Raw genomic sequence first — 25,878 nt, forward strand, 5'->3', positions numbered from 1 at the left:
GCAGTGCCTCACACAGATTTTAAAGTGCACCTTCACTCTGCAAAGTAACTCAATTAAAAAGGCATCTGGGACTCTGGCTTTATCATCTCTTAATAATCCCAAGACAAATTTGTTTAGTTTACAATTATTTTTCCAAAAAGCCACAGCTGCAAATGCAACCTGGATATGGAAAGCAAACTGGGCTCTATTTTGGTTTGTGCATCACAGCTAGAAAAGAAAGATTCTGCCCTCATTGTCACCTAAGCAATGCCCTTACAATCAGCATAGATTGCAGAGATTTCAGTGATGGATAACTAGGTCCCGCATGTGGAATTTAGTTAACAAGTCTGTTGCCAGAACAGAATCCAGCACCTCCCATCATAGCTGCCTCAGCTCCACAGGTCTGAAAGGAGTCAGACAAAGTTCAGATTTATTCGTGTCACTAAAGAAAGCAGACCTGACTGTGAATAAATAGAGGGAGCAGATGTTTTGAAGAAGAACGGAACCACTTTGGCTAAGGTTTCTCTTCAGAGTAGGGCCATTGGGTGGGTGTGACCCACAGCCCACTGACGTCAATTGAAAGACTCCAAGTGATTCCAGTAGGCTTTGGATCAGTCCCTTGAAATTCATGACTCTTCCTGTGGTACGCACAAGAACGTGGAGGTGAATGGAAAGGGGGTCTCAAATACAACAGGCCCTCCCCGCTGCCCTAGGCTGTACTTGTTGGTCACTTTCACACAGCAAGTCTCTATTGCTCTTTCCCCCACCACTCACATATCCATCAGGTGGTGACCATATTGTAAAAACAGGGGCCAAAAGCCAGCCTGGTCACCTGAATTCCAAATTAAAAAGAGAAGAGCTCACTGTCGGGATTAACGGGAGTATAAGGGGCAGTTCTGAATGCACTGTTTTAAAGCTCTCACAATACCACGGAATGAGACAGAAATGTATCCTGTGGCCTCCTGCACTCCCCTGGCCATGGTCTATGTTGATTAGATCCCTCTAGAGTGTTCATTAATATGCACATACACCGTCAGGCACATTGCAACATCTTCCCCCCTAAACAACCATATGGTAGTCCAAGCTAATTTGATTAGGAGCAAAATACACATTGCTTTCCTCCACACATGTTCCCCTGGCTCTTCCTACTCAGACTCAATTTTCCGCTGTTTATGTCTACACTCACCATCATCGCTGGTGTGTGGCTCCGTGCCGTTGTCATGGTCCACTTCATCAATGGTGCCCGGCTCGCTGTGGGGGCTGTCACTAACATTGAACAGTTGAAAAAAAGATACAAATGTAGTTTAAAAAAGAAGAATTAGATTCTACTTGCAGACTACACAGTAAAACAAGTTCTTGGGGCAAAATCCTGATGCCACTGAAGTCCATGGGAGTTGTGCCTTTGACTTTAAAGGGGCCAGGATTTCACCCTTTGTTTGTTTTCAAATAATGGCTCATCTCTGAACTTGCTCTCAGAAGACAGAGACTTTCATTCTATGAAATTCATATACAGGGCCTGAATCTCCACTGTCCAGCACCTCATGTCATCACTTACACCTGTGCAAAGCAGGGGCAAAACAAATTCTCCATTCACCCACTCGGTCTCAACGGTGGTATCATTTCACACTCTTATTGTACAGGCATTCATTGTGACAGCAGGTGCGAATCATGGGAGGCCCACAGGGATGAATGAAAGCTTTAAACACCTTGAACTTCAGGAATTTTGATCTAAAATTTTGTTTGAGCCCATTATAAAAACACTGACTCACTGTAAAAATTCAGATCTGAATCCAGGTTTGGATTTCAAGTACCCCCCAAATTCCTTGGTATCGATTACTGAGATCCTTTGTTTGAGCCTGGGTTAATGTCTTATAGTTTCCTCTGAATTGTGACTTTAAAGGGGCTCTTTCTGCAGCAGAAATGACCTGTGCAGTAAATCTTGCCCATTCCCCAATTCTGATAAGCAGAACTCTGAAGTGAAAACTCCCATTGAAGCAACTGTTCCTTTTTAACATTCACAAGAGAAGGCCAGAACAAGACATATAGAGAGATGGGTCCCAAGCCAAACACTGGCTTCATAATCTTGAGTCAATGGAACTTTTGTATGCATAACAACTGAGTAAAGAACTATGGGACTTCGATCAAAATTCCCAATTCAGGAGAAATTTGGTCACAACAACTGACCTAAAATTCAGCTTCTGTGTTAACAAGATTAACAAGTATGAAATCTTAGACCTAGAGAATTTTTGTTTAGCATAAATGCAAATACATTTTTAGAAAAAAAAAAACCCAACTGTTGTCCTGAACTAATGTGGGAGGACTGGAAAGGGAAACTAACCATAAGCAAACTAGTCCATTGTCACTAGCAAAGCTGAGAGAAATGTGAAACATAACCAAGTTGCTACAGAAAAGCAAAGCAGATTTGTCAAATTCTCTTCGTTTTACTAATCTATGGTGTTACAGTAGAACCTCGATTTTAGAACCCCCAAACTTACAAATGACCAGTTCTACAAAGCATTTTCTCAACAAGGGTGTGGGAAGTGATGTTGATGAAGAACAAGCCGACATCCCTTCACATCCCAAAGCCCTCAATGCACTGGAAATGGCTTTGCAGTGGTTTGAAGGACAAGAAGAAAATGCCGCTGTGCACCATTCTGCAACGTATGCATTGCACTGACTGTAAGTTTGAGATGTTCTGTTTCATGACATTTGTGATTTTATGAACTCCTCTGTTCCCAGGGAGTTGTCAAACAGGGATTCTACTGTTTGGATAAGGATGCAGTAGCAAGGGATAAAGCCAGATCCTCAGCTCATGTAAACGAATGTCCTTCCAGCCAAATCAGTCAGTTGTTCCAATTTACATCAAATTTACACCAGTTGAGAATCAGATCCATGATGTTTATAACAGGAAGAACTGAATGAATTTCCACCTGGGGTTTACCCCAGACCTGTAAGGCCTGAGTGCTTGGCCCAAACTTCCCAAAGGCATTCTGCCCATCCCAATCTCTTAAATAGCTGCTTTTATAAGCCATTTCCCAGAACTCATGTGAACTGCAGTTAACCCCTTGTTCATCACGCACCAACTAGTAGCCCTGCATTGTCATAGACTCACTCTTGGCTTACAATGGAAAAAGATAAAGCTAGAGAGAGAAGTCTGGCCCTGTTTAGAGCACTAAAGTTGCTTATTTCAATCACCCATGTCTTACCAATACTCTTCCCCTCCAGTCATGCATTTCTCATACACAGGTCCTTCCAGCTCTCTGTGGTTGGGGAAGATGCCCTCGTGATTTATGATGATGGTTTTGATGACCTCATTTACATGGGCTTGGCAGGACACCGGATCCTGCCCGTCTGGAATGTGCATCAAAGTTGGTCCAAAGCAGATGGCCAGGTTGTAGGGATCCATCATGTTCTCATCACTGTACTGTGACAAGCTGCAAACACAAGCAACCCACAGGTAAAGTTCTGAGCCGTCTAATGTTGGCGCCAAAACCCAGCACTACAGAGAGTTCATGCAGTCATGCCTAGGAAAGACATTAAACCAGAGCAGACACCAAAATATTAACAAACAAAATGCCTGTCAGCATTTGACTTGACAAGAAAAGGGAGGCCTCTGGAAAAGAGGGGAGCTAGCAGCTCAGTTAAATAAGAACCAGATAAACAGACTCACTGATTGAGGAAAGCAAAGAGGTATCTCATGACAACAATGACAACTCGGGGCAGAGTAATGATGATTTGCTGGATCTGGTGCACTCTTTCTGCAGGGTTCTCCATTTCTGGAACACAAGAATACATGGTAGAGTTATATGGTCAGGCACTTGCCTGAAGGGTTCTAGTGGCTAAACAACATAGTAAAGCATGGACTTTTATCCAGATCTAATAGCCTGACATGTAAGGGGGAAAAAACTTTGTGTTTCCAGACAGATCTGATTTATAATATGACACTAACGACCAAACATAGAAACATGTCTACCAAAATTGTGCAGCTCTGTGTGTACAAATGCCCATTTATGCCTGTAAATGTAGAATTTGCATGGAGAAATTCAGCGCATGCATTAAATTCTGCATCTAATTGAAACTAGATATTTCCATGGCTACATCTTTATTACCCGTATTTATACATTTGATCCCTAAACAGCTACTGCCATTTTCCAAAGGATTTGATAACAAAAGTTCTTCAGCTTTCCTATCCTACTTCTGTTTTAATTTTCTTTACTGCTTTATGGGCCTAATCCTGAGGTCCTTACTTAAGCTTGGTCTACACTAGAAAATTAAGTCGGCTTATCTGTATCACCTATGGGGTGTGAAAAATGCACATCCCTGAATGGCGTAGTTAAACTGGCCTAATGCTCAGTGTAGACAGCCCGAGGTCAACATTAGATCTGTTGACCTAGCTATCGCCTGTTGGGGAAGTGGCTTATCTACACCAGCTTGAGAACTCCTCCCATCGGCGTAGGTAGTGTCTACGCTGAAGAGCTGCAGTGGTGCTGCTGTAGTAGCATTTCAAGTGTAGACAAGTCCTTAGTCTTTCACTGAATCCTTGCTCTGTTTTTACTCACGTCCAACTCCCATCGACCTCAAATGAGAGTTTTGCCGGAGTACACTAACTCAGGACAGGATTTATCCCTCTATGCACACAATCAAAGCTAACATACTGTATTCAAAGCTGATCTATTTCTTTATGAAGTGTGACTTCAGGGACGTAGCGTGAGCACAGTGTTGGGAATACAGATGAGCGCACTGGTTTACATATGACCCACGCTATTCCCTGAACCTTCACTGCAGCTAAAGCACTTTTCCATGGCCCAACCACAGAACTAGACTCAACCTGAGCAGAGCCTTTACTCAAGGTGACAGTTTAATTAGCTTATCCCATATTCCCCCCACCCCACCCCCTTTTTTTTTTTTAAATTGAGTGTCTCTGCTGTCCCAGGTTCTGTCTAAAATGGTACAAGAAAAGTGACTTCCAGGGCATTTCTGATCCAAAGAGAAGCAATCAATACCAAAGATTTTGTGAGAGCAGACACTCTTAGGAAATTCCCTGTCCAAGCTGGATGATCCAAGAGAGATTAATACTCGAGGGGTATGTTTTACACAGCCACAGCAGTGGACCTCAGTTGTCTCAGGTTACCAAGGCTTCCACTAGCACTCCAAAAACAGCCCAAGCCGCAACATCTACACCGCTAATTTTAGCGCAGTAATGCAAGCCCCATGAGCTCGAGTCTGTCGATCCAAGCCAGGAGGCTCATTGCCGCAGGCTCCGTAGATGTACCCTAAATGAACTGCCTGATGTTCAGGTGCTTAGTCAAATGGTGAACCTTGCTGAAGTTTGCGTATCACGCTGAAACACACAGGCTGCACGCAGCTGGTCAATATTTTTTGTTCAAACGCTTTTCAGTGACTACTGGCCAGATTTCAAACATGGAAATACTGCAGAAAACATTTTGATTTTCTCAAAGTTTTCCATTCTTTGAAGAAAATATTATTTTATTCTTTATTTATCATCATTTGCGGTGGTCAGTGTTTGTTGTTTTGGTTTTGCTTAAGGAGGGGGCTGATTTAAATTAAATTTTTTTAAAAATTTAAAAATAAAGGAATTTTTTAATCCAAACAAGATGACAATGACGAATGATCTGTATTGAAACCCAGTGGAACAAAACCCTCTCAGCAAATTTCAAAATGTTCATTAATAAAAAATATTTCAACCAGCTGTAACAGAGAGGTTTTAATGGATGTAATCATACCTGCATCCCTTTATAACTGGGGCACACCAGTGAATTGTGACCCTCTAGAATCAGAATTCCTTTTCTGTCCATTTCCTTGGCATGTGCATTTGAGAAAGGTTTCCATGTAAACTCTCATCTCCCAGCTGAGCAAAAGTGACAGGCAGCCTCTCATATGTTAAGGAAGGAAGACGCTCTCATATCACATAAACAGTGAGTTATATGGCACTGCAGCCTTCCGGGGCATTCAAAGGCCCTATGACATGTGCAATGCCACCTGCTGCAAAAAGTCACTCAGAATAGTTTAGCGTGAGCCAAGGGAAATCAAACAGGCTTTCTGTTTTACTGCAGTAGAGAGTCCAGAGAGACTTCTTGGCTGAGTCAACCTTTCTGCCTTAGTAAGCTCGTGGGCCAGAACAGTAAGTACAAGGCTTGATCATTTTACAGCATTTTGTTTTTGAGTGGTTTTCAGATGTAGACGTTTTCCCAACCCATTTAAGTTGAGAGAGACATTATATAGCACACATTTATTGGACAGAAAAAAGGAAGACATTTAGTATACATGTACCATCAGCAGCACTTGCTGTAAAAGAAAGGTAGGATAGAGGAGAAGAAAAGCTATAAAACCGTTTTTTTTAAAAGAGGGGGATAAGGAAGAAGAAAAGGAAACACTAAGAAAAGGAACCAGAAAATTAACCACTGATGTATGCTAGGAATCACTCCCAAAGGCTCTTATAATTCTGCTAACTGGCCCCAGTTCAGCAAGGTACTTAAGTGCATGCCTAACTTTTAAGAACGTAAGTAGTCACCTTAACTCCTGTGGGAATATTCATGTGTTTAAGGTTAAGCATACACGTACCTACCTTTTTGAATTGGGACCTTGGGCCAGATCCAATGCCCATTCACGCCTATGGGCTTCAGCGGGGGCTGGATCAAGCCTTTTGCGGCCTTGCTTGCGACTGTCTTTGTAAGAGGCAGCCTGTGTCAGGTGCGTGAATGCTAGAACCGTGCAAAATTCAGCACTTTCATTTTGTGAAACTGTTAGTGAAAATCGCTTCCATTGTGTGGGATGCTTGCACACATACACCCTCTGCGTCACAGACTTTGCTGTATGTAACATTTTGACAGGAATAGTCATTTTATACAACAAAAATATGAGGCAATGAATTTTCTAAGCCTACTGACACAAGCCTATGTCGCTGAAAAAATGAGCATACCTTCGACACATCTTACTAGAAACAGGCCAATTTGAATGTCACCCACCCCTAGGTGTAACCCATTTCTTCAGGTTCTGCTGAATCTTTAGCATTTTTGTACACTAACATTGAGGGGAAAGATTAGACATGAGCAGTAAAGGCCCTGATTAAGCAAAGCACTTAAACGTGTGCTTATCATTAAGCAAGTGAATACTCCTATTAGAATATTCACATACTTCGACAGGTGCTTTGTGACTAGGGCTGAAGTCTATAAATTCTGGATATTTCTTTTGTAAAATAAAACTAAGAGCAAGCATTTTACGCACAAATGCACACCAAGCTCCCCTGTCATTTCTAAAACTGCAGGTTCATCCCACCAGTTGCCCTTTCCCTCAAGGGCACTAAGAGAGTCCATCACTTGGCAATACATATTCACTGCAACCAGGAGATACTGGGAGAAATATAATTAAGTCTGGGAAATCAGAGTTTTTTCCCCCTGGGTCCATTAGTTTGAGAAGAGCAGGGTGGAATGTTTTGAGAAGAAAAACAATCAACCTGAACCTTCACCCTGAAATTCAAACCCAAAAACTTTGTAAGGTTCAAGGTATCTGAAACAACCCCACCCCCACCATTCACGACCCTCAGCACTTTCCAGATTTGTTTGGGATGTGAAATGCAAATGGTCAAATACCATGAGAAAGACTGGTCTCTTGAGGCTGTTTGAGCCCAATTTTTGCAGACAGAAGAGGTTCGGAAGAGGTTTTGATGCTTATCTGTACTGATGGGCTTATCTACCACTACTTCTCTGTTTAATGGAGGATACGGTCTTGCAGCTGCAAAATCTAAGGAACCTATCTATGTCTCACTGCTGGTACTTACTTATAGTAGATATCAAATCTTGAAACCTTTCCTTAGGAAAGAGTGGGTTTTCCAGTCCTCGGAAATAGAGCTTTAAGACCCCAGCAACCGAATTAATATCACGTTCATTTTGATCGTCAGCGAGAGGGTCTTCACCTGAAGACACAAAAGATTTATTTCCAGCATTCTTTCCTAGCTGAATTAGGCAGCAAGTACCACTCAGCTAACTAGAATTGGAAAACCAAAAGCTCTGCATTGATAAAAAAAAAAAAGCAACACATGCAATGGCAACACTATGTAGTTTCCCAGCAAGTCAATGGCTTAATAAGATATTGTGTTAAGCAGCATCATGCCGAGACATTCTATAGTCCAGCCTATGGTAATCAGGGGAATGCCGGTAATTGTCACAGTGTGGGTTTTAAAACATTCCTGAAGGTTAGTGGTGTTATTTGGTTCTTTTTCATAGTTTTCAGCCCAATACGTCTTTTGCATTCAGTGTGTCAGACAACTCAAGGTAGAAAGACACAGTGGTACGGGACAGCATCAAAAGATGGGACCTGCTGGATGATGCAATCATGTCCCAGTTCACCTGTGTTACACTGAAATCAATGGAATAGTATTGGCCAGCTCAACAAGTGCATTGTATGGTGATAAATCTGTAGGTGGAGATTTTCAAAGGTGCCTAAGGATTTGGATGCCCAGTTCCTATTAAAATGAATGGTAATTAGGCAACCAAGTCCCCTGGTTGGCTTGGAAAACCCCAGCTGGAACCTTCAATGGTGGTCATGTGCTCACAACCTTCCCCAGCCACCAACAGCTATTTTAAAGTATTTATGGAGTCATGGATTCTATGGCCCAAATTGACCATCTAATCTGACCTCCTGTCGAACATAGGCCATACAATTTCACCCAGATCAATTTTTATATAAATATAAGGCCCAATCCTGCAACCCTTACATGTCTGGGTGTTTTTGACCAGGCGGAGGCTCATGGTTATTCATTTTTAATAAACTATGTCATCTGGAGGTCAATTTTACATTTACTCCCTGTGTTATGAGTTAAGATGAGCCTTTGCGAAGTTTGTCAGTCTTTTCCCTATGTATAAGAGTGATAAAGGATAGCTAACGTACACAATTTTGCATTGGCCCCATCAAGCACAGAGGGACAAGAAGAGGTCCTCATCATCCCCGTTTTCTGTTATCCAGGAAATGGTATGCTGTCTAAAGGCCATTAGGGTGTGATTTTCTAAAGCCCTTAGGGGAGGAGTTAGGTATTTTAAAATCCACCCTTAATCTCTGCCTCCTTGATGGACAGGAGGAGAGGTCCCAGAAATCACACTCTTAGCTGCATCAATGTTCCTTGGCAGGTCCACAAGCTACTCACATACCTCTTTCAAATGAATTCTTGATGTCATTGACTTCAACCTGAGATCCAGGAACTCTAAAAATACCCTGTTGCTGAAGACCTGGAAGGAAGGAAGGAAGAGAGATTTGTTCCAGTGTGTTGAAATCAACATCAAAATGTGGAATTTCAGTTGTTTTGTTCTGCTATTTTGCTGGAATCTGGTGGGGGTTAATATGCCAAATTCCACAGAATCTGGTAAAGAACAATACCCGGGGAAAGTAAAAGCAGATGGACCCACCCATTACCCCCAAATTATTAGAGAGATTAAAAAAAAGTCAGAACCAACTCTCATGCTCCAGAAAGCCTACATTTCGCCCGTAGAAAGAAACATTGCAGAAGTCTGTATTTTCCACACTGGGCAACACACAGCATTATACAGACATGGTCATTAAACCTTTTAATTAAACCATGATGTTAAACCTTCCTGCCCTGGCTTGACAAAATCTCAACCAGAAAACAGCCCCATGGGTTCCCCTCAACCGCCACCTTCCCTAGTAACACAAACACTTGCAATGAAAAAAGAATTTGAAGTGGGGGCAGGTGCGATCTGAAAGACGAGAGGCAAAACTGACAGGTAAAGGGCAGCCCAAAGCCAGCGTGCAGTGACTTATACAAACTGCACTGTGTCCGACTTGAAACATGCCAGCCAAAGCATCCCCCAAGGAGCCTCCACTGGTTTTTGGTTTTGCTGCTAAAGAAATTGATGAGCTCTGCATGGGCTACATTTGTCTCTTTGTGGAAGAAAGGGAGAGGCAGGGGATACCATATTAAGATTTTATTTCTGCTTTGCCTTTTCTATTCCAACCCCCCCTAGATCAAATACTGCAACTGGCTCCCATTGAATCAAGGTCCAAGTGAACAATTTAACCCCAAGTAAACCCATATAGGGCCCATATATTTGTCATTTATACAATATTACATCACAGTTTATATCATTATAACTCACATCTATACAATTGGTCAAGGCAGCTGGCTCCTCTATTATCTTTCATCATTAACTTCAAATACTTGATTTCTTTTACACAACAGCCTTCATTGTAGCTATCAGCAAATGAGGAATTTGCTTACCATATAAATTGATGTATCGGATGCAGCTTTCAACTACAAGTGGGATAGCCTGTCCTGAATCCTAAAAAAAAATTTAATTCAATAAAGAATTAAGAGCTTATTAGCTTGCTGACAACAACATATTGGAAGCTTATTCAAGTAAAGATTGCAAAAACTCAGGTTTGAAGATGAGCGCCATTGAGTTTAGTAAGAGAATAAGCAAGAAAAGGAGGTGCTAAAACATCAAGCCATCAAACAGTGCTGAGTACACTTGTGTGAAGTCAATCATTCATGGAAAAGGACTCTATTAATGTGGGCGAAAAGCTAATTCTCCTTATATGGCTGACTGAAAAGCAAAACGTAAGGGACAAATGCAACTGGATCACAGCTACTCAGTTTCAAAGACGTCATTATAAGTCAGATCAAGATTTGCATTTTACCTGTCTGATAAAACAGGCTTCTGGTTACAGAATTTAAAGAATATTTTAGTCTAAAAAAAAAAAAAAAAAAAAAGCCGTTGTCACAAAAGTGACAAAAAAAAAATGCGTGAAATGCATTAACTATGGACCTAAATAGGGGCCTCACGCTAAAATGAACTTTGGCTTTTGTTCTCGTATTTAAGCCACTTCTCAGAGGGCCCCAATAGACTTGGGGGAGGTTTGCAGGTAGGCTGGGCTTTAGAAGTGGACATTTTTACAGTAGGGATACAAATGCATCCCTCACGTCGATTTAGTTGGGTTTCGGAAAGGAGGCCCTCTAGTAAATACCTGGTTCCTTGTTCGAGCATTCCTTCTTCCTCTGATAACATAAAAAAGCAGCAGAGCAGGAGAAAAAGAAAAGATTAAGCAAGAATAAGATCAGTTAAAGTAAGCATATCTTCTGGAGGCCATGAAAGCTCAAATGCAATGGCAGCTTAGAAAGATCCAGTTCAAGCCCCCAACTTCCCTCCACCCTCACCCCCCAAAACCTGCTTAGTATGCAGTGTCTGAGCCTCAGTGATTGTCAAGAATTCAGAAGCCTCTTGCCAGATTTGTGCCATTCCTCCTCCTTCTACCTTTCCACTACTGAACTGCCCAGTCCCTCCCACCCATCCCTGTATTCAAAGTGGGCTTCTATTTTTTATCCACATCCCACAGGTGTTCAGAGGGAAGTGTGGTGCCCTGGCTTCTCAAAAAGAAGGGAACAGAGAATTCCTGGGAACAGAAAACCCTTGTGTTCAAGGCATCTGTTAATCACTAACTGCCCTGGGTTTGCTAGGAACTTCCATAATTGTCCATTATGGGGGGTTTTATGCAGACACATCTGGTACCAGCCTTTGTCAGGCACAAGGTTCAGGACTAGATGGACTGTGGGTCTGATCTGGTGCAGAAATCCCTAGGATTGTAAATACGTGAACAATGGTTTCCCACAGGACTCTTCTTATTATGTAGGACACTACTCCTTTCAGATAGGTTTCCAGTGCAGCTAATTACTCCAGAACAATATTTAACAGGCTGGACTTTAATCAATATTGCCTTTTTAAAAATCAATTTAAGAATGGAAAAATTACAAGTATTAAAAGATTAACAGCTTTGTATGTCTGGACTGTATATTATTTGTGACAATGCGCTTCCCAATTTAAAAACACTGCCTTTAGGTTTATGGCTGCACTAAAATAGCATAATAGAATAATCTAAAACAGGGATGGAAAAGGCCCATTAGTTCGTCTAATCCAGGCTTTTCCAAGTGCTGTTCACTACCATATTTTCTCTCATGCTCTTTCCAGTCTCGGTTGAAACGTCTGCAGCAAAGGAGCTCTCATCCCTTCATAAACAGAATGTACTGCAGGATTAGATTTTGGAGGATCAGCAGTTAGACAATTAGATTAACCCTTGGGGAATACAGGGGAAAGACTTTGAAGGCCTCTTCAAAGATCTGTACTATTATTCTTATACTACAGGGTTTATTAGGACTGAATGGGCCAAGTGGATCCTGAGTTATATGCATAATCAAGAGTCACATTCTGCTCCTAGCTTCACTGGTATCAACCAAATTAATCTGGATTGATACCGCTGTAATTTAAAAACAATTTGATCCAAAAAATTATCAGAGATGTACACTGTGCCAACTGCCAGAGCAAGTTAGATCTTTCTAAAGAGTGTCACAGGCCACTGAGCCAAAGCCACTAGGGCTCTTCGAGAAACAGTTTGCTCCTGTAATGGAAGAGTAATAAAAGGGAGACGTTGACAGTCTTCTCCCATGTGTTGCTTATAGTTTTTGTTTTCTACAGTCCCCAGTTCACAAAGCATTTAAGCACACGACTGAAAGTAAGCACCAGCTTGAGTGCTTTGCTGAATAAGGATGGACTGCTGATGCAGGGTCTATGGTGACACAAGGGCATTACTTCTATGAGAGCCGTTCTTCCATTCCCCAGCCTGTGTTAGAGTAAAACACCTTACAAGGGGAGGCTCATCCGCTCTGCCAGTGCTGGATTTGACTGGAGGGCATCAGAACCTATCCATATTGGCATTGACTCTAACTGACTAGTTTTAGTTTTGTTTTTGGGGGGAGAGTTAAGAAAAGCATAGAATATGTAATCCTCCCATTCAGCCCCCTCTAAACAAAACATTTCAGCAGAAGTCTGCTTTGCTAACATACTCTACAACAGGGAGAAGATTTGTGAGAGTTTATGAATCATTTTCTCTCCGCCTGCAGCCATGAAAACAGGAGATGAAATGTTCCGATTTTTTTTAAAGTTTCTAATCAGACATTGCTCAGGGAATCCTCCTCAAAGGACAGTATTTTCTTGTGAGGTTGCTTCACCCCTGCTCAACACTCCTCTTAAAAATAAAAATCTAGGTGTTTTTATAATATATATAGCTGCCTTTTGTGCTATCTTTCCTTCCCCAGATACAAAGGGCCCCGAACAGTGGAACACCAGGATCTTTGGGGATTTTCTTTATTTTTTGCTGCTTGATCTTCTGCAATTCTCTTTCTATGACAGGTGGGAGTGATGCTGTTTACTTCCAGGGTGTTCATATAACAGCAACTTATAAAGCCAGCACAGCTATGCCTGTTGTGATAAGATATGGCACATTGCAATTAACCTGCTGACAGGCAAGAATGACATGGTGACTCCACACTGTACCACAAGGGTCATTACCATTATCTCATCCCTCTCAGTTGGTGTGGACAGTAGCGTGACAAGTAATGTAATGAATGCACCATGGGTGAAAACAGATATGGATGGAAATCTTCACTGAGGCAGAGAGCATACTAGCCATGTTAACAGTGTGCACAGTGGATAGGAAGGACCAGGTCCAAAAGAGGAAATGAGTTAGCAATTAGGATAGAAAAACCACCATTACATTCATAGCGTTCATAGACTCTCACTGTCAGCCAGCAAGTACCTTAATGAACGTTTCCATATTGCCGTTAAAGAGTTTATGATTATAGACTGAGAGAGGCCTAGGTCTCCTCATTTTCTGTGGTTTAGGGGGAAGACATGGGGGCCTGGGAGAAATGGAACAAAAGAAATCAAAACACCAACATAAATACATTGACAGGGAAAGATCTCAAAGGCTGTGGCGGGGGGGGGGGGGATGGGGAACCCTCTATAAAGACTAGTGCATTGGCTCTAAACAGATGCTGTAGCTATTCCCCCGCTGGCATCTTCCTACCAAGCTTGATGCTGCATCTCCACTTACTGAGAGTTACTTAAATCAAGGCACTGAGACCTTTATTGATTATGCCCACATTGTATGGGAATCCACACTTGATTATTTCAAAGCCCTAGCTAAGCATCTGGAGGGGGAGATCCTTGTGTGTGCTGACAGATCTTGGATGTATGGCCAACCGGTCACCTCCATGCCAGAAAATAATACAGCTGCTTAATATTTCTGGTCAAGATATTGTCTATTACCTCTGTTAAGCTGTGGTTTGTTTTTCACTTTGTGAGATGACATGTATCACAGTCCCGGCTTGGCATTTGGGCTAGAAGCAGGGATAACATTTTTACAAAAGTAAAGGCCAGTGTTGGTCCTGTGCTAGGTTTTTAACATTTTCCTGCCACTTATGCCAGTTCATCACACTGTCTTGCTGAGAGAGCTCTCAGAGCGGCTGAAAAGTTCAATCCAATCCCCCAATTACACCAATGCTAACCTACGGAAAACACTCGGGGCAAAACTGTTTATTCCCAAACAGATCTCATCCTAGTGCTGGGAACTCAGCAATTAGGAGGAAAGTGATGGCACCTCCAAAGAACCAACAGCTAACTTTTATTTGTAATATTACAGTTACAAATATTCATAGGGACATTGTCTAGGCTGGGGAGCTTAGGACCAAAATTTGCAAATAGCTGTAAGAAAAAAAAATGCAGGTCCAAATTCCTGGGTTTTGTCATTTTCTTTCCTTCAAAATTTATGCTTCAATGTAGTTTTTAAATTTTGAAGTCAGGACAACCTCCAGCCACCCCATGCAACCCTGCAGAGGCCAGCACTCATGCACAACATAGCAGTAACAAGCTGAAGCGCACAACCCAGCCTCTATACAACCCTTTGGCAACAAACCAAATTGAGTATGGAATGGTGTGTGGGGGGAAAATGATTAAAAAACCCCATATTTAGGGCTCTGTCTTTGTCGCAATGAATTCCCTTTGCTTCAAATTCCCAGTGGGTTTTTCTATACAGTGAGATTTGTTTTAAAATAAATCACAAAAAGTACCGTAGTTCAAGTCGACAATGGTCAAGTAAAGAGAGTGTCCGATAGACAGCAGGGAAGTGTCAGGACATCCTAAGGGGCCGGTATATGAAGGAGGAATCTGAAGTGAAGCAACTATTGGGCCTGATTCTGGTCTCACACTTACTATTACTGCTGGAATCACAGTAGTGCTTACAGACCCCAACAGAGAGCAGCACCCATTATTCCAGGCACTGTATATACACAGAGTAAAAGACAGTCCCTGACCTGAAAACTTACTAGTCAAAAATATACAAAGGGCGAGACAGGAAACAGAGGCACATAAAAGTGACTCACCCAAGTCACAGAGCAGAGAACTTACAACAGGACCCAGGTCTCCTGAGTCCCAGGCAAGTGCCCCATTCACTGGACCACGCTGCCTCTTACACCAGGGCAGTTATGAGCAACTCCATGAAGACAATACAGTTACGTAGGAGCGGAATTGGGCCCACTGCCTTTATAGTTGGAATGGCTGGCAAGTGATGCTAGCTTCTGCCCTGTGAGCTGCTGGTGTTTGGACATGATTTTCAGAGGCAATGAGCTCCTGCAGCCCCATCTGACTTCACTGGAGATTGTGCTCAACACTCCTGGACATGTAGCCCATGAAAGCACAGGAGGATTATTTCAGTGCCTTGGGTAGAAATTTAGCCAGTTGGTTCTCATTGACATTATTCAGAACGTGACTATATCTTCTAAAATTCAAGTCTACAGAACTCAAATATCTAGACCGTGAAAGAGAAAAATGACATGAAGTCCTACTGTCGTGATTCCACTCTACCTTCATCCTCAAGGCCACAAAATGTTATGGAAATTTGTATTGTAACACATCACAGTAGGGGATTTTAATGAGTCTGGCTAAAATCAGTGCAAAGGGCCTTCCTGCAAAAGTTCTCAGAGACTTGAGCTGAACTGACAAGAACAATTTACAAACAACTCTATCTGTTAAAAGGTGACAGAGTCATGAGCCACTGACACATAAATCAGGTGCCTTCAATTAAAAGAAACAATTTGACTCCAGGCACTTTTGCTGCTTATAGCCATTCCTTCAACTGACAATTCAGAAGTAGAAATCATTACAGTGCAGTGAAGAGCCCATCCGATTCTCAGTTAGATGACTGTGATATAAACCAAAGAGACCGAGGTTTGTTGCTCTATGATTTCCTCTAGCTGGATGAGGCCCTGAAGGAAAAAGATTGTGGCATTCTGGCCTCCAGCTGGATTTAGTCGGAAGGCCATTCTGACAGTGCCTATAGTGCTACATCAGAGGAGGAGGAGATTTTTCTCATTTGTTTGTTTATGTGATACACAAGTAAATTCAGGGACAAAAACAACAAAAGAAGCAGAGTGCTGTGTTGTCATCCCTCACTCATCACTCTTTGTTATTCGTTCCCCTGATTATTTTGGCCTGTGATACTGTCCCAGTCCCTTCCACCCCAGATAAGGAAGCTCCTTAAGAGCAAAGTCTAGGTACAGTTTTTGATCTTCCTTTAGTTACTCTGGTGGCCCTTCACCAATCAATCAGTCCTTTACTAAAAGCACCTTTTCATCCAAAGGATCACAAAGCACCACTGAAATGCAATCCCGTCTGGGCTGGAACATGGCATCAGTAGAGACAATGCTCTACACAACAATTGGCTTTATCGCTCTGCCTGCAATCAGCCAACTATGGCTCCAACTAGGACCAGTAAGTAGGTGATCAGTGGCTCCTGGGGTAGCTGATAGCCTTGGAAGAACCCGGGAAGGATCTGGAAGCATGACTCTTGAAGAATCTGCTATCCAGGGCCTGCAACAAGTGGGTGAGCAGGCAGTTGAGCAGATGCCTCTTGCCTCCATTGGATGTTGGGAGATATGCAGATTAGGAAGTTGAGCCATGTACCTCTTACACAGCAGGGCAAACCCAGATAACCCTGATGTAAGGATTCCTCAAATTCACAGAGCTTCCTGTCTCCGCCATGGGTTATTCCTGCCTAGGGGAGAAAGGAATCTCTGTGTTCTCGTGTGATTGGCCCCGGCCACCTCTGTTTAGAATCCTGGTCAGTTCTCAGCCTTGCTGACGTTCTAAGGCATGTTAATTCCAGCAGTATGCCTCCATTTCCGAATAGCTTGCTGAAGAGAGAGCTCCACAGAGCACTAGTGGAGCTGTTTTCCTGTCTGGAAATGCAGTCATAGCAGCCAGCATGTTTCAGCGTTTATAAGATCAAATGTTTCTGCTGGTATTGAAAACTTTATGAAAAACCGAAACAGGGCTATAAACAGATGATGAGGGGTTTCTACTAGCTGTGGAGAGGGGTTTGGCAGCATCACTGACGCACATCCTATTGTTATAAATCCTACAAATTCATAGCAAGCTGCTAAAGCTGAGCTCAATGGCTGTGTGTACCAAGCAGTCGGAAAATGCAATAGTAAAGGCCCCTCCCTCCTACATCTACTCTCAGCTCCATCAATTGCTTCATTTGGATGGGTTTCAGAGTAGCAGCCATGTTAGTCTGTATTCGCAAAAAGAGAAGAAGGACTTGTGGCACCTTAGAGACTAACCAATTTATTTGGATGGGGAAGTACCAGTGTTTTTCATACCACCAGTTACAAGGGCTGGATCTGGGTGGTCACCCCAGTGTCACCTGGAGTCCCATGCAGCATGTCATGCCCTTGCTTGAACAGTGGATCGACTGGGAGGGGCTGGAGACAGGGTTGGGAGGGTTGACACCCATGTGTTGTGCAGTCCTAAGGCTAGCTATGAATACAGCACAACTTCAGATACGTTTATCGAGACACTGCAATGCACCGTGCTGACACAGCACTTCCAGGCACTTCAGAGCTAGTCAGATGGAAATTACACTGCAGCAAAACAAGGGCCTGTTTGTCATCATTCTAATTAATCCACTTAGACAATGCAGCAGAGGAGCAGGCCGCTGATGTGGGGAGCTGGGTTTCAGCCTCTCCCCTGTCACAGGGCATAGCCCAGCACAGGGCAGCTGGAGGATACAGCTACATTTGAAACCCAGTGTGCTGTGTCAATAACTAATGAATCAAACCACATTTTCCCTGAGTCTCGTCCCTCGGAAAAAGTGAGCCAGCCCCCTCCCCAAGCGGGTAAAGCAGACGAAACCCTTCTTACCTGGTTGTGCCACATTCAGCTCTTTCACCTAGAAAGAAAAATTGCACATGAATTTCCATCTCATTTTCACATCAGTGCCTAGGATGTGGGTTGTTTTTACACACACACACGATATTTAAGCTGTCAGTTCTGTATGGTACAGAAGATTTCTAGCTTGTTGCTATGTTACCCCACTAACAACTCCTCCACTGAAAGAAGTTTTACAAGTCAAGGGCCCTAACCTGTGAGTGACGGAGTCCCCTCACCATCCACTGATGTCAATGGCTTATTTGCAGGACTGAGTCTCGAGATAGTATTTTGTGTCTTCTTGCCTCTCATAAAAACCAACCAGGTCCTCAGGTGGTGTAAATCAGTGCAGGTCCATTGCTACCAGTGCAATTACACTGATTTACACCAGCCGAGGATCTGACCCTTGTGTCTGATTATTATACCAAACCAAATAGGAAAGCAGTATCTTGATAAGGACTGTTGCCCCTGGGGAGTGAGCTAAGATTATCCCACTGCCTCATGGAGGGCCACTAATAGTATCTTAATACAGCGAAGTATTCAGTAGCTCAGCTTTTCCTAAGAGATAAAAGACCATCTAATCATATCCAGGCAGACTCTATTCTGGCTGTCAATATTCTTATTCCCTTCATGTATTTATAGTCCTCAGATTTTATATAAATGGCAGCATATCACTGATAAGATCTATTCATTTTTATAAGTTTATGTCATTCCACAGATAAATTGTAAACTAATTTCGCATGCTGTTTGTGCCTTTCTGCGAAGGCCTGGAAAGCTGATTTCTTCTTTATTTCGAATGGCACATAAAAGAAAACGTTCAAGTTCACATTCCTGCTACAATGTTGCCAGGGATCAGACCTCAACTGACTCCTCACTGCCATCTACACACTGTCCTGAGTGATACTGTTCAATCACACAAGTTCAAACACCATCTCTGCTTGTGCAACGGCCACCATCTTGCCCATCAAGCCTGTAACTCAAGTGGAGACCTCCAGAGCTAAAAGCATGAGCTGCTACAGCTTGAGCTAACAAGCCTAGGCTCTGTAGTTGGGGCTGTAACAGACTCATAGCCCCGACAGACTGGACACAGAGGGGGACCGGTAACACACACTCACCAGTGGGTTACACTTACAACTCGCAAAACTCTCTTTTCCCACCTGAACCTCTCCTGCGCTGTGCAGACTCCCATGACTGCCTCTCTCACATCTCTTTCTAGATATGTCTAAAACTCAACATGGTGAAAAAGCCCTCCTCTCCACCTCCCTTCTACTGGACAGCTGGTCATTCAGCCATCCTTTCCCAGACCTGCCACCTCTATGGCATTTTTGACTCCAACCTCTCCTTCTCCCCCAGTAGAAAAGCTGTTGATAAATCCCACTGGTTTTCTTCTAAAAAAAGTTACACCCCATAATAATGTGACACTAAAGTGGTACAATAAAATCAAGGAGAGTCAAGAAATGCAAAAGTTAAGGTCCCTACAAACAAGTAATTTCCTACTTTTGAGCCAAAAATATAGTGTTTTGAAAATGCCAGATTTGCTTCAGATAAAAATCAGGTCACACTGAAATGTGCCATTTTAAATATCCAGTGTGAAAATGGCCATTTAGTGGGTTTTTTGCAGAAAGTCTAAATGTTGGAATCACCTGAGAGCTTGGAATGAAATGCTCAGCATTTTCACGTGAAATTTTGTGACACACCTGTGGCTGTTTTCACACAGCTCTTAGGGGGAAAAAATGGAGTTTTAACTGACTCTTTGCAACCTTAACTATAGTTCTCTCTCCTAAGCACCGCCATAGTGTTTCTAGTTAAGGGAACAATGATTAGCAATGCATCATCAGGAGTCCAATCATTTTACCCACCGATTTATGGTATCATCTTAGCACTATTATCTGTTCTCTGCATTAAGATCTGATCTATGGGAAGAGCTCAGATGGTCAGATTTCTACTAACCCTTTGCTCCACCTTCCTCTTCCTCCTCCAAAACGTCAAAGCCTGAATTTGGAAACAGCTGCTGGGAGCTCTGCCTGGCAATGTGCAGAGATTGACTAAATCTAATGAGATCCATACCCAAGTTCAGTTGAAATATGGGACTACCCCAATGAGGATGTAAAACAGACTGTTATTGTTCTGTTACTGCGGTGTGTTAGTGGGCTATCCAGCTATTCAGAGTACTGAGAATTCTGGGAGAAGAAAGTATTTTCATAGAGCCCTATGAGTCCATGACAGTTTTCTTATGTTAAAATGTTATTCTTTAGATGCAGTTCTGTTTAAGAAACATGCTACAGGCAATAAATCACAGGATCTAAGGGAAAGGTAGGTTCTAAAGCTCAATAAACTTGGAGGAGAAAATATGTTTGTGATAAAGGTCAACAAAAGGTAATTATTTTTTATTACATTAAGATCAGCAGTACGCATATTGTAGTACTAAAATGAGATTGGAGACCACTGATTCTTTAAACTTTAAAAATAAGTATCCTCTCTCCCATTGTGGAACAACTGTCCAGGGCTATAAAGCATCTCAGTCTTCTGCAAACAGGGCATAAGACACAAAAAATCTATATTGTTCCCAATAGACCTAAAAATCCCTGTGTTAGGTATCAATGAGAGAAAAGTGTCTCTATTCAGGACAGCACTTAAGCAGCTACTTAACTTAAAGCATGTGCTTAAGCCTTTTCCGGGATAGGGATAGGCTTTGGCACCTGCTTAAGAGCTTTCCTCAGTTGCAGCCTTAAACCTAACGAAACTGTAGCTAAGGGATGACAGAGACCCTTACATAGAGAGTGGAGATTCAGACTGTAAACCACAAGTCCAAGGTGGTGTAAGAGGTTTGTAACAGTCCAACAATGTTTGCCCGAAACACCCTCTTCTGTTAGCAGGTAGATGAAACACCCTACTCTTTAAGTAGGTGGGAAAGAGTTGAGTGGGTTTTCCCCAACTCACTGAGACAGGTGACCATCTGCATACAAGCAGGTGGAAATGGCTCTCTGGCAGGATTGGATCAGTCCTGAAGGAGGAACTCTAGCAGCAGCCAAGACTGGGGATGGGGACAAGGTGCGAGCTGACCTTTATGGGGTCTCATTGTTTTGTAAATAAAGCCAAGCCCCAGGGAGGGGATGAACCTGCAGTTTACACAGTCCAATGACTAAGTTCAGACCTATTGCTTGGGTAGCTGAAATACTATACTGTTCAGCCTGCAGATACCCTTCAAGTTCCCAGTGTCCTTATGTAGTCATGTGAACGTGAATGAACACAGAGGGCATGTGTGGGTCATGAGCATCTCCTCTGCCAATCAGAAATGAGGAGTCCCCTTATGTTCTAAAGTTCAGAAGCCTTTATAAAGCTAATGAATTCTTCCTTTTTGAACAATATCATTAGTGCTCCTGGGAAACCCCAATTGGCTACTCAGGAGGCTACATTTCTTCCAGTGGAATCTTTCACAAAGACCAGGTCCCTACAATTAAAGAAATTGAATTTATACATTAACTGAAATTAGTCTGTCTAAGGTATTAACTGCAGTGAAATCGCTTGTAATTCAATAATATAGACCATCCGGAATGCATATTACCCCGGGTTATCCTAGTCCTAGTGAATTTAATAGAGGTTCCTACTAAAAGACCTACTGAACTGACTAAAGAATAAAGATCCTGTCTACAGAGTTTTGAAACCATCCAATGGAATATAAGGGCAGGGATAAAAGTCTCTTTTTATTCTGTTCTATATTCCAACTATAGAAATCTGTAGGATTTCCCATAAGGGAAGATGCTGGGGTCTCAGCACAGATTGACTTGATGTCAGCACCTGTCGTTAACAATTGCAGACCTCAACAAGAGTTGTAGGTGCTCAGCACTTCACAGACTCCGGAAAGTTGTCCAGGATTTAAAAAAAAAATTATATAAATGTACTTAAATTTCTTTACTGTACCACCATCACAACTCCCTGATTACTAAAAGTGAAAGGGTTTTAAATCTCCAATTACTTTTCACCCTGTGTCTTGTTTGGTTTGGTTTCTTCATTTCACTTTCTTGGAAAGTGAAAGTAGACCAGAAGGTTAACCACTATGTGTTTCCAGTCAGTTTCACTGCCAAGTCTCCATGCTTAGCACAGAGCTGCTGCTGCAGCTGGCTTTGGATTTCCAGTGCTGCAGAGAATTTAATTTAAAATTACATTTCTGCAAGCATTTCAATTCATATCAGTGCTCATAAAAATGTTTAATGTACAAAACCTAATCTGGAAGCCTCACGTATTTGAAAAATGACCCTTTAATTGCCAATGAAAACAGTGAAGTATACAGCATCCCTGTTAAAATAGCTCCCATTGGTTTTGGGTTCCCTCCCACCCCCCCATTTTGTGCAGTTAACCCATTGGTTGCTGCTGGAGAAAGCATGATTGGGTATAGCTGTAATTCTGGACTGAATCCTTGGAGGCACCCAGTACACCTGGCAGTGTAAACAGCAATAATGCAGCCGAACATTTACATTTTGAATTCACAGTCTACTCTCAGTCAAAAATAAAGGTGATCAGGTCAAGAATATTTTTGCATAACTTCTGTTAAGTTTAACAGAAGCAGCTAATTGTAGAGGCTAGCATTCACCCAGGGAAAGGAAAGTAGCAGGTTAGATTTGAAAAGTTCAAGGTCTGGTTTGAAATCTTGATGTGAGATGCAAGGTTTCTCTCTGGACTTTACCCTAGGACTCACCTTCTCCAAGAGTCTGCTTCAATAAGTCATGTTTAGCCTGGAGCTTGGTGATAAGGTTACTGCCATTCAAATACTCTTTAAATTTCTGGGGGGAAAAAACACAAACACAAATACAAGATGGGTAAGGACTCTTGGTGAAAATGTTTTCTAATTGATATACATTTTTGCCTGTGGACTGCTGGAAAGGGATTCAGCAGGAGAGTCTGTTAAGCTCTAATAAACCAGACTTCAGTTACATACATAAAACTGAACCAAGGGTGGGTTAAAATTTGCTCTTTCACTTTTCACTATTCAAACAGCAGTACTGTTGATCTTATTAGCCCAGAATTCTTTGTGTTATGCCATGTGCTTGAGGTCAAGGCTTTGGAACACAAGGAACCCCAAAGAAAACAGTTCAAAGAAAGCCTTCTTTTGTCAGGCTTCTGGGAATGGCCCAATAAGCAATGAGCTTTTCCTTCCAGAGACAGGGCTCTGCCTTTGTGCAAACAGCGATAAGAAAGGGAGAATTCCCAGTGCATGAGATCTTCCTGGCTCGGGAGATCAGATACTTATGCTAAGCAGCTAGTCTCATTCAATGCATAACCTTCCTATTTTATTTAGAAACTGCCTCATAGCCAATAATGCCTTGGAGGCCAATAACTTTATACATCTCAGGAGTGGGGGAGAAATGGACAGAAAATGAAAGAGAGAGAGAGAGAGAGAGATGACAACTTTTGCAAAATGCCTTAAAAAAAACAACAACCTCCTTACAAATAAAATTCCAACTAACTCTCTGACTGGGAACCATAAAATAATAATCACAGAGAAGTTGTAAGCCCTACTGCACATGTGAATGTACCATGGGACACTACAAGCCATGTCATGTTACCAACCACCTTCAATAACCTGTGCCTTGTTGAGAACAGGGGACATTTCTCTTGAAGTCATCTCTTATATTTGAAATTGAAATAATAATGAGCCTGTTCTACAGGGCCTGGGATCTGCACAGAGCTCGCTGCAGAAAGATGCTACAGCCCCAGGTTATGGGTATCTTCCTACAGCCATCTTTCCATGGTGGATATTACCCTTAAATTTGTCCCCAGGGCAGATGCCAAGCTGTGTCTCTTGGGCAAGGACAACACTGAAGTCCAAGAGTTAAAGGAGAGGCATGGGCTCCCCACATGGATGGCCTTAGCCTCCTATTGACTCCCCGGGATGCATGTGGACCCCCTGGGTTATGGGAAATTATTGAGAGGCCTGTTCTATGTGGCCAGACGGAGCTAATCCCATACCCTCCACAGAACAATAGGAGAGAAATCTGAAAGTGGAGATTTAGCCATGCCTGTAAGTTTTTGCTTAGGGTAGGTGGGCTGGACTGAGTACTGCAGAGTGATGTCTTATGGGAATTGAACAGAGACCATCAAACTCATCTCACACAGACCCCGAGGTAGGAACACTGTGAGACAGGGGTGGTTTCATATCAGCAAACTGGAGTGGAAGGCTCTACTGCCCATTATTGAGTCTCCCAGCTCATTTATTTAAGTCTCCTTTCATAGATAGCTTTTCAAGTTGTTGCTTTTTTAAAGTAACAAGGATACGTGATTTTTCCCTGCACATTTCCCTACAGCTGAGAAGCACACATTTCAATTTCAAACAAAACACAAGACAAATATTTAAACAGACCAAACTGGCTCTTGCTGTTCACTAACAAGCATTTTAAATGGGACACAACCCAACCAATTAATGCTGCGTAGCCTATATAGCTTGAGATGAGACTCACCGTAAAATAGAACATTTCAGTTTCCTGTTGGTTGGCTCTCCTCTTGGCAATGTTTATTTTACTCATGTAGGTCTCTGAAGCGGCTGATTTGACTGACTCAGTGGAGCGACTATGCTGGAAGGCATCTGAAACATCAAAATCTTCCACTGTCAGCATGTCCTGCAAGGTCTGCATAGTGGCATCCAGAGTTTTTCGTACCTGCAGAAATGGGGAGCACAGAACTTGTGAAACAAACTGGGAGAATGACATATTTTGGCCACAGTAATTGGCCATCAAGCAGCTCTTATGTACTGGGCTTGATCCAATGTCCACTGAAGTCAGTGGGAGTCTTCAGAAAAGCCACTAGAAGCCTCAGCATTGCAAAAGATTCCAACCCAAACATTCCAGCTGACTGAAAGCTCTAGCACAGAATGTTGACGGTCATGTGGCACAGACTGTAAAGTCATTAGCACAGTCCTCCGGAATAATGATCAAAGCCAGTTATTGCTCTCACCTCCTCATTCTCTATCTTGAGAGTGGCAAGTCTAGACTGCAGCTGGTGATATCGCATGAGCAACTCCGTCTGCACAGGCTGTTGGGCGCTCACCTGACATACCTGATGGCAGTAACAAAACCAGAGAGAGGAGACTGAAACATTCACTGGACAAATAGGAATACTTTAAGCAATTAGATCATTCTCCCCCGCCCCCAAGCTGGTCTCTTTCTGGTATGTTAGGAATGTTGGGTACCCCAATCCATCTCTAACTGGCAAGCCCTGTATCTGGGCCTAAGCAAAGCACTGATCACATAGCAGTTGAAAAACGATACACAAAGAAGTATTTAAATAGTGGCAGTCTGAGTTCAAGTTGGGTTGATCAGGTGGGAATCACATCATAGGCTTTCTAAAGAGTTTGTAAAAAATACCCGAGCAATAAGCAGATAAAAAAGTAGACCACATGAGCCAAATAGCCTATTAAGAAAGAAGCATGGAGAGAGGCACAGAGGCAACAGGGTGGGAAAGAGATTAAAGATCACAGACAAGGGGGAGAGGAATCTAGCACAGCTCAGGCTATGCCAGATTGCTGATGCTGTTTTCTGCAGGTCCAGTACCTCATCCCCCATGTGAGGCTGGAATTCAAACTTCAGCGGAGGGCAGAAGACCTGGTTGCACATGTCCATGACTGTATGCTTGTCACTCCGTGCGTCCAGGTTGTCCACCGCATTCTCAATGATGTCCAGGCCCTCATGGCGTGAGGTTTCTAGGTTATATTCAGCAGACAGGTATGTCCTGAATGTCCGAGCTAGGCTGGCATGGAATCCCAGATCACAACACTGAGGGAGGGGGAGAATATTGAAGAAAGGTCACGTTCACAGACTGAGTAACATGAGTAAAGAATTCT

The 25,878-nt window shown here is 42.6% G+C and overlaps 1 protein-coding gene across 2 annotated transcripts in view; it reads right to left on the minus strand.

Annotated features, from left to right (window-relative positions):
• SRGAP3 (SLIT-ROBO Rho GTPase activating protein 3) overlaps positions 1–25,878 on the minus strand; it is a 226,681-nt gene that overhangs the window by 13,908 nt on the left and 186,895 nt on the right. The window contains exons 7-18 of one of the 2 annotated variants that reach the window (XM_073351215.1): positions 25,589–25,810; positions 24,993–25,094; positions 24,500–24,697; positions 22,741–22,825; positions 18,039–18,066; positions 10,975–11,005; positions 10,229–10,289; positions 9,144–9,221; positions 7,778–7,912; positions 3,650–3,755; positions 3,186–3,413; positions 1,166–1,245 (exon numbers count right to left, since the gene is read on the minus strand). In XM_073351215.1, the coding sequence (XP_073207316.1) occupies positions 1,166–1,245; positions 3,186–3,413; positions 3,650–3,755; positions 7,778–7,912; positions 9,144–9,221; positions 10,229–10,289; positions 10,975–11,005; positions 18,039–18,066; positions 22,741–22,825; positions 24,500–24,697; positions 24,993–25,094; positions 25,589–25,810 (1,354 nt within the window). Of the gene's footprint in view, positions 1–1,165; positions 1,246–3,185; positions 3,414–3,649; positions 3,756–7,777; positions 7,913–9,143; positions 9,222–10,228; positions 10,290–10,974; positions 11,006–13,596; positions 13,700–18,038; positions 18,067–22,740; positions 22,826–24,499; positions 24,698–24,992; positions 25,095–25,588; positions 25,811–25,878 lie in introns of both variants that reach the window. The other variant, XM_073351214.1, reaches the window with a different exon arrangement.

This window comes from Lepidochelys kempii, chromosome 7 (assembly GCF_965140265.1).
Source record: "Lepidochelys kempii isolate rLepKem1 chromosome 7, rLepKem1.hap2, whole genome shotgun sequence".
Lineage (NCBI taxonomy): Eukaryota > Metazoa > Chordata > Testudines > Cheloniidae > Lepidochelys > Lepidochelys kempii.